Source organism: Lissotriton vulgaris, chromosome 12 (assembly GCF_964263255.1).
Source record: "Lissotriton vulgaris chromosome 12, aLisVul1.2, whole genome shotgun sequence".
NCBI classification, from domain to species: domain Eukaryota; kingdom Metazoa; phylum Chordata; class Amphibia; order Caudata; family Salamandridae; genus Lissotriton; species Lissotriton vulgaris.
The window spans coordinates 22,702,898-22,717,645 of NC_141700.1; the positions used below are offsets into that span (position 1 = coordinate 22,702,898).

The 14,748-nt window shown below is 44.0% G+C and overlaps 1 protein-coding gene across 1 annotated transcript in view; it reads left to right on the forward strand.

Moving 5' to 3' along the window:
* The window catches only part of FCHO1 (FCH and mu domain containing endocytic adaptor 1), a 275,051-nt gene that overhangs the window by 170,482 nt on the left and 89,821 nt on the right, over positions 1–14,748 (forward strand). The window contains exon 14 of the mRNA XM_086946797.1: positions 7,238–7,301. Coding sequence (XP_086802923.1) covers positions 7,238–7,301 — 64 coding nt within the window. The remainder of the gene's footprint in view (positions 1–7,237; positions 7,302–14,748) is intronic.

Here is a 14,748-nt window from a genome sequence, read left to right on the forward strand (position 1 = left end):
GGGAGGGGCGGTCACAAGATGCTGTTACGGGGCCAGAAAGGAGCGGTGGATGCTCTCTCTATGTAGGCAGTAGTAGGAACCATGTGACGTGACAGGCGTAAAGCGGTGTATGTGGAACGAGGAGGTGCTCTGATGGTGCTCCATGCCTGTGGTGTGTGAGAGAATGGGTGCTGCCTTATGACTAGTTGGGCGATTGCTCTGGGGAGAGGTTAGTGCTGTATGGGGTCTCGTGAGGGCGCAGGAGTTGCCATGCGTGGATGGGTAAAAGATGTGGTGTAGGATCGGTCTGATGGTGTTTGAGAGAGGGCGAAGGGTGGTATTGGAGATTGAGTGGAGACGCAAAGAGTGAATGTGTGTGTAAAGTGTTGACAATCAATGTTGGGAGCGCTTTGATGAGCTGGGATGTGTACTGGGATGATCTAGGGGTGGTGGTGTGACAAATACTGGTGTAAGATAGATGAGGGAGGATAGTAGGTGCTGTATGAAGATGCCAAGGAGTTATATGATGGAGGATAGAAGGTGATATTTTAGGATGCGGGTCTCGCCCCGAAGAAGCCAAGAAGGTTTGTAAGGTACAATATTTTGAGCTTTGGCGGTCGGGGTTTAGCACCACAGCGCACTAGTTGATTATTCAATTAATAATGCAAAAACATTTCTAATCAAATACCGGAGCTCACTCCTAGTCCACCGCACAAGAGCCACTGTGAAATGAAACAATAAATGCAAAATAGAGGACCGCCAAAAAAGTCTCAATACGTGCATCAATCCATAATTTGGAAATCTTCCAACAACAAGTCCTTAGTCACTAGGTTCAGTTCAAAAACGGTCCTCCTTCATTGTAATAATCACAGGTCAATTTCAAAACATCAAATCAGCCAAGATCTTCTCTATCATATCAATGATATGAAAGAGAAGGTGATCTTGGCTGATGTGATGTTTTGAAATTGAACTGTGATTATTACAATAAAGACGAAGGACCCTATTTGAACTGAACCTACTGACTAAGGACTTGTTGTTGGAAGGTTTGTAAGGTAGTTTAGCAGGCGCTGTTAGAGATGAGGTTCCTGCCTTAATTTAATTAAACTTTCTCATCGTGGAAACTTCCGCTCATCCCGTGAGTGAACCTGATGCTCTGTCAGTCCAGCCGCCCTAGCCCACCTTTCCGGACAAACTAGTGCTGAGGACTAGAGCCACCTTTCCACCAAGGGTTGTACGTCCATAACACTTCCAATGTTCTATTCTCCACCTCACCCCTCTAAAGAGGAGGAGAGACTGTGTTTGGATCCCTGAAGAGCACAACGCTTTGACATCCATCACACCAAAGACCATCTGGTATACGATCAGCTCTTTGTGGGACTTTCTGGGACGCAGAAGGCAGGCAGTGCAGAAAAGGGCTCTGTCAAGGAGGTCGTCTTCTGGATTAAGTTCTGATATACATTGGCTACGAAGTGGCCTCAGAAAGGATTGAGGGCTTGTTCCACCAGGGCCACGGTGCTATGGGTGCCCCCGGCCTGTGATCACCATTTATCATGTCAGAAAGTGGGCAACCATTCACACATTCAGGAAGCACTACCACCTAGATAGCCAGGTCTGATGGGAAGGGTGTTTTGGTGTTCAGTCTAGTAGGACGTTTTGGTGTGAGCTATTCCACAAACCCACCACTGCCGCAGGTGCTGCTTTGGGATCTATTCTAAAGGTGAGATCTGCGAATAGAAGTATCCAGCAGAGGAATGAGTTAGTTACATTTAGTAACTCCCCATTAGATACTTTATTTGCAGATTCCTCACCATCCTCCTACCTCCCAGGTCTGCGGAATGGTCTCTTCTATCTTAAAAAAGTTCTTCCCATTAGAGATCTGAATACTGGCACAAGTCATTCATTTTGAGCTGCCCGTCCAAGGGCGCGAACAGTGTCCAGTAAGAAATTGACATCAGTGCACTTGGATGGTGCCGCTAAATGCTCTGACCTTTGCTTCTGGGGCAGAGTGCAGTTGAGGCGGAGTCACACCACGCTACCTCTCTGCGTTCATGGGGCATGCTGTAGAATCCTCCGAATCCAGCCTGGAGCCCGGGAATATTCTAAAGGCGAGAATTCTGTGGTTAGACTATCCACAAGAAAAAGCGTTACCTAAGGTAGTTTACTTGTTCTTGCCTGTAAGTGCATACGCTTAGAAACGCAAGCAAGGTTGGTGACAAAAACCGAAAACAGTACTTTGAAATAAATAATAAGCATTGGAAAAGCCAAAAGGCCTGGTGCTGGCTGCCAGACATATGACTTTAATAATTGTTTTGCCAAAACCTAATTGTGGTGGACACTACGGGACTTTCATCAATTAAAAAAAGAAATATGAAAAATTGGCTACGAGCAAACTTTTTTTGGGTCCCAAAAGTACACATTTCCATAGTATTTCCTGGCACTGAAGGGAACACCTTTGTTTTTAGGTCTCGCCTGTCGATGCGCATGCGCATCGAGCAAGGCGAGAGTATTGGCACTTATCCGCTCTTTATCCACACTGCAAGGAATCGTGGCGATTCCTTGCAGTGCACGATAAATTTAAGCTCAATGCGCATGCGCATTGAGCTTAAATGCGCGTGCACATGCCCCCAGCCGCCTACTCTCTCCCCCAGCTCCGCCCCCTCACTACTTGATTGCACGGCCGCTAGGCCGTGCCTCCCCTACTCTCCTCCCCCCTCCTCCTCTCCTCCCCGCCACAGCAATGCAGAGCTTGTTTTTTAATTTCATTCGGCCGCGCGCAGCGTCACTTTTACGTCCACATGGCCTGTCCTTTATGCTCTCCCTTGTTTCATACTGGCCGCTAAACGCTCTAATTGAAATGAGGTAATATTTCCCTAATTATCAGTAATTTGCAGGCATTCACTAGCATTCCTCACATCGCTGTTCTAGAGCGTGCGCGCGCTTTAACGCTCCTCCCCCTCCCCGATCACAGTGCGCGTCTCACAGCTGGACCTTTTCACCTGGCTGAGCTGTCTCCCATGTGTTCTCTAGGGTAGGTCTTTACTGTAAGGGGCTCGGGTCGCGTCGCTATGCCCAGCCTGTCCCCCACCATCTCCTCTGCTTCCTTTGATGCCCCTGTTTGACTTGCACTTTACATGCGGATTAAACGACCTCCGCTGCCCCGGGAGACGCAAGAGCACTTAAATTGCATTCACCAGGCCCGGAGTCCATCGACGTCACCACCAAGCCGCGCTGGGATTGGCGCAAGCTCTGAGGGTTACCCCTGCAATGATGGGGCTTGTTTTTCATGACCACAGATCCAGGAATAGCCACGAACCCTGTGAGCAGCTGAAAAAGAGCAGAAATGAAACCGAAACCACTAGCTGGGGCTGTAAAATCACACAATAGCCAGTCATCGGGAAGCAGTCTGGAGCTTCCGTCTTCGCGGTGAGTCTGCCCATACTTTTTATGACAGTGAGTCACAATAGATTACAGTGGGCTCCTAGGAACACACCACACAGGCCGAGCAATATATTTCATATGTTTGTAAGTGGGACTTAACCCCTAAATGTATTTTTTCTTCGCCTCAGTGCTTCTTTTCTTTATCCCATGTCCCTCCTCCACTCAGCCCCCATGTCTCTTGCCCCGGTACCCTTTGCACCCTCGGTTTTACCCACTTCATGTCTCCTCTTCCAGTTCGTCCCTCGGGTTTCCGGTTCCTTTTCTCCTGGCACTGCCTGTTATACTTATCTCCTGCCCCCACCCAGCCAGTTCCTGTCTCTGTCCCCATGGCACGGTCTGTTTTTAGTGTCTCTGTATCACCTGCCCTCTCCTCCAGTCAGCACCCACATCTTTTGTCCCAGTTTCCCCAGCACTGTGTTATCTATTGACCGATCCGCTTCTCTTGTCTACTGCCCCGGTAAGATTTATTTTAACTGTCTCCCGTCCCTACCTTCGGTGAATTTCTGTGTCTTCTGCCCCTGTGTCCCTGGAACTGCCTTTTCCCCTCTCACTCTCTCAGGCTCAGTACTCTCGGTTTGTGTTACCTGATGAGCCTGCAGCCTCCCTGCTCTCTATCAGCACGCTGACTACTGATGAGGGCAACAGTTATTAAAATGTGAAATTTACCAGCAAGGCTATGTATACATTGTTGTGTTCCTCAAAGACATTTATCTTTTTGTCATTCAGTGGAGTCTTTCCTGCTAGGATCAACAGAGCAGCTTTGTGTTACAGTAATTAGTTACACGATAAGCTGGTTTCCAGATTAGTAACCGTGAAATGAAAAAGTCCATCTTATTTATGAATTTATAAAGCAGAATATCTACTTCAAATAAATCATGGAACCAGGGAGACATTAGTGATGATTTAATGGAAAGGAAGTGTCTCCGTAATGCTACATTTAGACACCGACATTAACTTTGATCGGGCTTTTGTTACTGTGTTTTCAGACTGTTATTGCAGCACATTCTTTCATCCACCAGCGAGGTTTAAAGGACACTCCACAGCGGCCTCCGTACTTCTGTGGCAATAAGTCGGACATTATTGCTCTTGTATAATGCCTGCCCTTCAGCAGTTTCTTTTCGAACCAAACATAACTGTTCCTTTAAATATTTTACAGAAAAGTGTTTTTAATGGTAAGAAGCAGTTTCGGAAGTCCTACAAATTGCCATACTCTCAAAGTACTTCTCGAGAGCGGGCTCTTGGTTTTGGTGGAGTGGCGAGAGGGTTGCTTTTTAACAACATTTCGCGCCAGTCTTGGATTTAGTTCTTTGTTTTGTAAATAGTAGCCTTTTTACCTCCTGTTGACTGCTGACGTTCATATAATATTTGTATTTCTGCAGGAATTTCGGTAGATGTCAATGCCTTTGGAACATTTAGCACATTATTCTCAGCAATAGTGCTCCATTTAGCAACCATCCTGGGACCTTCGGGAATAAGCTGTGAAGTGCTTGTTAACTCCTACAAAGTAGCTACCCGCATTAGGCACAGAAATGGCGGAAGGCATGCTCTCACCAAATCTCAAATGAGAAAAATGGCAAATACTACAATCTGTAAAAGGCAACAAAATGGAGCCTCCATTTTAAAACGTAGCATACAAGTACTGGTGTGCTAACACTCATGATTATTGTTGTATTATTGAACACCTTAGGTGTTCAATAATAACGGGTAACATGAAGTTGCTTAACTGTATATACCTGTTATCTCACGAATGAACCAGTACAGAAGTTGAAGTGAATAAGAGAATTACAGTTTACAGCTTTTACAGGTCTGCAGTTTCTGGTATCTTAGGTTTTTTATGTGTACACTAATGTGCATGCAGGCCTTTATGTGTGTTCAGACTATTGGTTATACAAAAATGCTTTAAAAAAAATTGTTCGCCCTTACTCTATATATCTATCACCCTCACTCTATCTATCGCCCTCACTCTATCTATCGCCCTCACTCTATCTATCACCCTCAATCTATCTATCGCCCTTATCAATCTATCTATCTATCTATCGCACTCACTCTATCTATCGGCCTCACTCTATCTATCTGTCGCCCTCACTCTATCTGTCGCCCTCACTCTATCTATCGCCCTCACTCTATCGCCCTCACTCTATCTTTCTATCGCCCTCACTCTATCTTTCTATCGCCCTCACTCTATCTATCGCCCTCACTCTATCTATCTTCGCCTGCACTCTATCTATCTATCCATCTATCTATCTAACTAACTATCGCCCTCACTCTATCTATCTTTGCCTTCACTCTATCTATCCATCTATCTATCTATCTATCTATTTATCTATCTATCACCCTCACTCTATCTATCGCCCTCACTCTATCGCCCTCACTCTATCTATCTATCTATCTATCTATCTATCTATCTATCTATCTATCTATCTATCTATCTATCTATCTATCTATCGCCCTCACTCTATCTGTCGCCCTCACTCTATCTGTTGCCCTCACTCTATCTGTTGCCCTCACTCTATCTATCTATCGGCCTCACTCTATCTGTCGCCCTCACTCTATCTGTTGCCCTCACTCTATCTGTTGCCCTCACTCTATCTATCGCCCTCACTCTATCTATCTATCTATCTATCTATCTATCTATCTATCTATCTATCTATCTATCTATCTATCTATCTATCTATCTATCTATCTATCTATCTATCTATCGCCCTCCCTCTATCAATCTATCGCACTCACTCTATCAATCGCATCACCACAGCGCCACCACAGCATCAATCTGTGCAATCATTCAACAACAACTGGTTCAAATATGTTCTTGCAATGTTTCAAGCTTTATTCCAAATGTCACAAAAAGATGTTAATATTTCACTTCTGTTCCTGGATTTACGTCACAATAAAATACACTGAACATAATCTTCACAAAAGTTATTTACAAAAGTTTAAGCTATTGGCATTATAAATTACAATAACTTTTATTTAAGTATTCATTATGTAAATTTTTTTTAAAGCCGTTGTCATTTGTAATATCAATACATCAAAGTCACGTAACTACAACACATATTGCATTACAAATGCTATAGGTGTCACATTTGCGAAAGTTAAAACTATTGGCATTGTAAATGACAAAGCTATTAATTTCGCAATTTTCAAAACCAACACATAAGTAAAAAAATGTAATTTACAATACAATAGCTCAAACTTTCCTAATGCGAGACCTATTGCATTGTAAATGCTTGTTATCTGCTTCTTGTTAGTCAGTGACTGACGTGAGCTGATGCACAGCCCCATGCTTTGTAGTAGAGGACAGAGGGAAAACGTAAATCACAGAGTGAGAGGCCAATAGATGAAGAAGGCTGGCTGCAAGCCCATATAAGTATCGAGTATATATAATTTTAGCAAAATCTAAAAGCTTTGGCAAATGCAAAGTACATCAGGAAACAGCTGTTTCACTCTAACAAGTTGTGGCTTTTCTGTTTTATAACTTGTTCACAGTTTAGGAATGTGTAGCCACCATTAGGCAGGGTTTACCCTTCTGCGTCGTTTGGCAAGCACTTTAGAAGATTTCCAGCTCTACTTACTTCTTTGACATTAGGGTGAGAAATGTTAGAGGCATGTGTGAATACAGAAAGGTAGAGCTTTCCCAGTGTAAGAGCAGTGCCGATGCAGTAGTTGGACAAGCCTCAGGCAGCCTCCAGTGAGTTTCCTCTAGGCAGAAAGTGACAAATAGTGTGAAACATCACGGATGGTGTGGGTGCCTGGTGGTCCGGTCTGCATCTTACCTTGGACCCTCGACACCCGCTGAGACTTTTTTCCTTGTTTCTTGTAGAACTGCCCTGATGTGGAAGTTGACGATGAAGGCTTCACCGTGCGACCCGACATTAACCGGAATGATATCCTTAACTGTGTGTATTGGCAGCTGCGACTAAGTACGTCTCGTCTGTCCTTGTTGTGCTTTGTCACTCATGTGCTTCTTCCCCATCAACCTGCCAGCCTTCTGTGCCATCCAGAATTATCCCCCTTCAACTCCAAACTTCTCTTTTGTTCCCCCAACAATTGCGTGCAAATATAAAACAAATCTAAAATTGTATTTTTGAAGGCACTGCTAGGTGCCCGGTGCTGTGCTACAACAAAAGTGTCTTACCACTTGAAAGTTTTGAAAAATTGTTTACAATCTAATTAGGATCATAGATCAACCGGTAATAAAACAAGAACGGCGCCCGTGCCATTCTTTTGGCGTGCGCATGCATGGTGACCCAGACACAAACATCATAATGAATGCACATGCTTGCAGAACTTCGATCATTGCACTTTTCATGTTATTGGCTGATGCTGCTCAGCATTGGAAAAAAAACATTTTTATTTGTACAGAATCACAAAAAGCATTGCAAATTCAATAGGTCCCAAAGATGATACCTATTGGTTTTGGCAATGCTTGCTCCTTTTTTGTTTAGCAATGTATGAGAGTTCACGCTTTCTTCTTCTCTTTTTTGCTGCACACCCCCACTCAAAGACCTGTGCTCCCTCCTTGCTTTCCCTTCTCCCGCCCTCCCTTGCATTTCGGTTGGTCCTCCGCCCGCAGTGTGGCTGTTTCACTGAGGACCAGTCTGTCGGAGGTTGCCCAGTGGCTGGATCTCAACTGCCTGAAACTCAATGTAGGTAAGACTGAGGTCCTTAGCATGGGCAAGCAGCCTGCAATCTAGTCCCCTGCCTGGTGGCCAGATTCGCTTTGACCCCTTCCCTCGCCAAAGGCTAGGGTTAAAAATCTAGGCATTTGGTTTGATGAAATCTAAAGTTTGACAGCCAGGTCACGAACTTGGTGGGCAAATGTCTATGGGATGCTAAAATCACTCAAGGATATCATCTTCTTCCTGCTTGAATTGGCCAGAAAAACAGTAAACCATACACTGGTTATTTCCAGACTTGACTACTGCAATATTTTATATGTGGGAGTTTCTCAATCTCGCCTGATCAGACTTCAGCTTGTGAGAACTCCACAGCTCGGTTTCTGCTGAACCTTCTGAGACAAGGCTTCTATGGGCTCTGCACTTTGTAAACTGCACTGGCTCCCTCTGAAGCAACATCTCTCTTTCAAAGCTCTGTGCTGTTGCTAAAAGGGTTTTTACTAATGCAGGTACCAGTTATCTTCACCCCCTCATCAAGCCATACTCCCCTTCGAGTTCTGCTGGCTTATGTTACCGCTGTGAGTAGTTCTTTTAACTTTCTAGCACCCAAGCTGTGGAACTCCCTTCCCCGCCATTAAAGACAGAATCGGTGTACCTCAAAAACTTAAACCTGATTATTCAGATAGGCTGTTTTCTGACTCTTTTAGGCTGTTTGTGTTTCTGCTCTGACAGCTACACCTCTCAGCGCCGGGACTCTTTGGTTGTAGTAAGTATGCACTATATAAATCTTATATATACACACAAGATGCAGAATAGGCAGGGCTCAGTTGTGCTCTCATGTAAGGGTCAGAAATGGCTGTAGGGCGTTGGCCGGTAGACCTATGTATATTCTGTTACCCACTCAACAGATTATGTGGAGGCTAAATGACCCTGTAGTACTCGACAATCTGTTGTCATGCATTGGACGTTACCACACTCCGAGTCGGGGCGACTGATTGCATGGGATGCTTCGAAAATAGTGGCTGCAGGTCAGCTTATTGCAGCGGCAGTTAGGCTTCAGCAATTAAGCGCAGCTACAGCCAACTCCCTGAGATATGAACTGTTGGCAGTGGAGGCAAACCAGAAGATGATGCAATCATGATCACTCTACTGCATGGTCTTAGCACTGAGAACGCAGCTTAGAACCCTAGAAATGGACAACGCTAATTGGCTAGGAAAGCCTTTAGACTAGTGCTTCCCAAAATTCTTACACCTATACCCAATTTTTAGAGCGAGAAATGTTTGCAACCTACTAGCTTCAACAGATATTAGGCAGGGTTGATTTTTAATGTAACTCTAGACATGTTTTCAAAATGCTGGAAATTACTAACAACATGCCTTTTCAATTTTTTGCGTTCCTCTGTAACAGCAATTGTTCGTAAATGTCACAACCTTGACCATGCCCTTCGATATGCCTTTGTCGGACTGTGGCCAAGGTATTGATCTGCCCATAGAAGTGGCAGACGGTGAACTGAACTGGAGCTGGAACACTGTTCAGAGTGGGTTGCTTGCTGGCTTGTGGCAATTGTTCACTAAAATCACAAGCCTTCTGAAAAATCTTGGTGTTGATACCAGTGACTTATAACACATTTGTGAAATAAGTTTGTGTTGAAATGAGGCCCAGTGGTGCGCTTTGAACAAATAAATATACAGGGAATGAAGGTGCAAAAAGTCTCATTTTAACCTCAGTAGAGGGAAAAACATCAACGTGTTTCGGCAGCCAGCGCCTTGTTAACAACATTGACTGCCATTTGTAAAGTGACTTCAATACGCACTAAAACGGTAGTGAAAAAAGAACACATAGAAGACAGACCAGCCTGGATTGTCAAACGTAAGCGCCATCTTGGCAAGTGAACAGTCATCATAGTAGCACATACATAATTAAATAAGATCGTCCTGCTGTTCACTCAAGGTGCAGCGTTCATGGTACTATGAAATAGTATAAACATAAGATCTCTTAATCCTACCCAGTCCCAGTGGGCTTGTCCCGGGAGGAATGATAAAGAAATAAACATATACAATACCATACATTTGTAACTTCTATACAGCTTCAAATCGTAATGCATGTGTAATTCATGCTGCTAAATCATTGATGTCACTCTAATAATGCCCAATGGGTGTCAGATGTCAGCCCCACCCTGGCAGGTACACTACTTTCATATTGATACATATTAAAAGATGTAAGACCGTCTACATTCCAAAAATAAATGCAGTGCTCGTGGTACTATAAAAGTGTGTATAATGTATAAACATAGGATCTAAGTTCAAAACCTATAAAGCCCCTGTTGGCCTGTCCCAGATAAGATGATAAACCCATGGGCATAGTCTTAAATCCAAACAATTCCATACGTTCGGTAAGTTCTATTCAACTGTGAATTGTAGTGTACATACCTTTCATAATGCTGAGTCATTTACTGTCACAAAAATAATACCCAAGTGGGCATGCAGGTCTTAAAGGTGGTGCCTTACATCCTTATTCAGTGACAATCACTCTGCCTAGCTTTTCTCAAAGTGCTTCCAGGCTGAGTTTCTGGAAAAAACATATAAAAAAAAAAAAAATTGTGTATAGAATAGACAGTCAAAGAGATTGCAGCTTTGGCAGAAAACAGAATTAGAGGCTAACATGCATCGTTTCATCAATATTGAGGCCAAACGGTTCTTTACAATCCATTTCTAAATTGTACCTTGGCTCAAGACTCCTGGGCTTCCTTTCTCTGTTAACACCTCTCATCTGTCTGGGCACACAATCAGCCACCCAGTACTTAAGTAGGCTTTGGCCACCCTGATATACTTTCTGGAAATGCAGGGCCACCGCATAATTAACACCACCGGATAGTTAACCTCCACAATTTTGATTGCCTTCAAATGTTAGAGGATTCATTTCTGGGCTGCAGCATAGTACTGCCAATGTAAGTCCCAGGACATGGACAGTTTTGACTGCGACAACGGGAAATGCATCCGGTGGTCATGGCTCTGCGATGGCGATAAACGGCTGAGGCGGCAACTTTGGACAAGCAGTGTCGTAAGTGGCGACAGTAACTTCCAACTGCGTGGGGGGGCACTAAGACTTGGGAGGGAAGCAAGTAGGCGAGACAGCTGTTGGCTTGGATGGGTTGCTTGACGTCAAGTCATAGCTATTATTTGTCGTACTTTTTTGTGGCCTGCAAAATTTTGCCCATCTAAATTGCACATAAATGATTAAAAAATTGACACAACGAAGTGTGTTGGAGCCTCACCAACATGCAATACTCTGGTAGTGGACCAAGTACAATGCGTACCATGCGATGTCAGTTCGTGTTTGAAGAAACCGTTTAAGTCCGAGAGAGCCCACTGCATAGAAATATAGAAATAGATGTGAGATGCTGTACTGCCCACAGTATATAACCATATTGTAAGTCACTAAGGAGAGCTGTAACCATATATAGGCAAGAGGCCCAAGGCAGAGTACTTTTTCATGGGAATGAAACTTCAAGGTGACGTGATATATTCTTGTATCATTTGAAGCAGTGGCATAACAAAGGCCCCTGCAGTTTCAGGGGGCCTCCTCAGCACAGTACCCTGGCCTGAGAGCTCCTGAGTGAGTCCGTAGGGGCCCCCTCCATGTACAACAACACTTGAAAGCCAGAGTTTATTTAATGCATCTTTAATCTACATATTCTACTTTCCTTTATGCATCTATATTCCTTCCATGTAGTTATGAATCTATATATTTATTATTGTTCTTCTAATTCAGCATATCCAATGCCCTACCCTATTTCTTACCCTATATTGCTCTCAGTATATCCTCTGCCTCAACTCTGACTCAACTCAAACCTCTTTCTACTACTCTTTCCAATGCACTACCCTATTTCTCACCCTATACCTCTATCTACATATCCTCTACAATACAATACAATATGTTTTTATTGTTGAATTAATAAAAATCCTTACAATAAGAAAGGTAAGATTAACCAGGTTACATTATATAAACAAGAGAATAACAATTTAAAAAAAGTTAAAACTAAAGCTCTACTCGAAACCCGCCCCCTCTTACAAGATAAGGATTTGTAGAGTGGGCTGAGGGTCACTAGCAAAGAGGGTAGGGGCAAAGCAATATGTAAAATGATCATTGGGAGGCCTGTAGCTGCTTTCTAATTTCCATCATAAATTTGAGACCCCGACAGGTCAGGATCGGAGATGAACCTCCCAACCAGAAAATAACGGCCTGGCGACATGTTCTTATATTCAGGTTGTTCAATATGTCCCGTATAAAGCGTCTTCTAGATACCATAAGGGATGGACATACACTCTATACCACTACTTTGATCCCCAAAATAACCCTTTCTAGGCTCTTCCCTACTCTACCCCTCGTTGCGTCAACTCATACCTCTTTACTATCCCGATCCCTCAAAACAAGCCTTTCTAAACCCTTCCCTCCGACTCTTCCCCGCCACCTCCCTTTTACTCATTCCAAGCCTCCGTCTACTGCTATGAGCTCTAAAACATCCCTCCACTATCCTTTTCAATCCAAATAACAGACTAACATGTCCACCACTCAAATTAATTTGATATTTCACTATACCAATTCACCACTAATCCTTTATGGGTTCCAGAGTAACATGCTACTCTCAGAAAAAGCACTTAACACCTCATCAGGGGTAGCAAGCGCTCTATAAATGCAAACCTTATTCCCCCTTCTGTGCCTACGCTACCCTTCTCAATCCAAATAACTGAATATCATATCAACCACTCAAATTACTTTTGTTTTTCACTATAGTAATTCACTACTAATCCTTTATGGGTTCTGGAGTAGCGTGCTACTTGCCGAAAAAGCGTTTTGACGCCTCATCAGGGGTAGTAGGCGCTATATAAATGCGATTACAATACAATACAGTTTATTTATTCATTTAAAATTGCTGAACAGCTGTCAAGCCCTCACAGCCACTTTCTCTCATCTTTGTTGCATCATTGCCAGTCCATTTGCAACAGCCTCCTCCGCTACATGAAAAGCACTTTCAAATGCATTTTATATTAAATATTACAGATGGAAGAGGTGCCTGCCATCTTAGATCAGTAAATAAATAACAAAAAAAAGGTTGTCATTCTGTAGGCGAATGCATGCATGGTGTCACTTGCACTTGCCTATGGAATAATACTGCTAAGCCATTGTGCCTTTTTGTTTCTTTATGCCGGTGCTACACAGCGGAACAATGCACATCAGTGGCGGTTGGGAAATGTTGTGTACATCAGGTTGGGCATTTGTTTTATTTGAAGGTTTAAATAAAATGTAACCTGACCAGAGCATGTAAATTTCAAGGAGTTCGCAACCCAGATAACTGGTGCTTCAGCCTGCCATGGCAAGGAATTCTTTTGAGGGAGCGACATGAGCCCTGCCGCAGAGCTGCAAGCAGCGATAGTAATCTGCAGAGATGAGCGCTAAGAAACGGCAGACAGTGATGGTACTCTACAGAGGTGAGCGCAAGGTATCTGCAGGCTGGGATGGTACTCTACAGAGGTGAGCGCAAGGTATTTGCAGGCAGCGATGGTACTCTACAGAAGTGAGCGCAAGGTATCTGCAGGCTTCTGGTCCTCCCCAGAGGTGAGCGGGAGGAAAGTGCAGCAAGCAATGGTACTCTAAAGAGGTGAGTGGGAGGAAAGTGCAGAAAGCGATGGTACTCTACAGAGGTGAGCGGGAGGAAACTGTTGGCAGTGATGTTACTCTACAGAGGTGAGCACAAGGAAACTGCAGGCAGTGATGGTACTTTGCACAGTGAGCATTAGGAAACTGCAGGCAGCGATGATACTCTACTGAGGTTAGCTCTAGGAAACAGCAGACGGCGATGGTATCTACAGAAGTGAGCACCAGGAAACGGCTGACAGTAAAGGTACTCTACAGAGAAGAGCACAAGGAAACTGCAGGCAGAGATTTTACCTCACAGAGTTGAAAGCAAAGAAACCACAGGCAGCGGTGGTACTTAACAGCGGTGATCAGGTGGAAAGTGCAGGTAGCGACGGTACTCTACAGTGGTGAGCACTAGGAAACTGCAGGCAGTGATGGTACTCTACAGAGGTGAGTGTGAGGAAACTGCAGACCGTGATGGTACTCTACAGAAGTAAGCGCTAGAAAACTGCTGGAACCTGTGGTACTCTACAGAGGTGAGTCTAGGAAACTGTAGGGATCTGTGGTTCTGTAGTAGGGGTAGCTCTGTTATAGTCCTAATCTAGTGAATAGTCCTGCCCATGTGCGTGGACCCCGGAGCAATCAAAAATAATCTCTTATGCTGTCTTCAGTGCAGTCCTGCATAGACACTTAAGAAAAAATTAAAGACAATAATGCAGCATAGAGAAACTTCCCCTTCGCAAAACCCTTGGAATGATCGAGAGGAAGGGATGGGGAGACAAGCCCCATAGGCTGCCATTATGTCTCTGGAAAAGGGATACCGTGCCTTTAAGGAACTCTTCAGAGACCCGCGGTATCCCAGGATACACAGCAATAGTCCTTTTACTTTCAGTTCTTTTTTCCGGCTCCTGCTAGCAGGACTCTGGAGCATTGAGCTCTCCCTTTTTGGGTTTAATTCGAATTTTTTGACACTTTTAAAGTGTTTAGAGTGTTTCACTCGACGTCTGCCTACTCCTTCCATTTGCTTGGGTTTTTTTGCCAGTTTTGTGCCATTTTTCTGTCGAAAATGGCTGCATT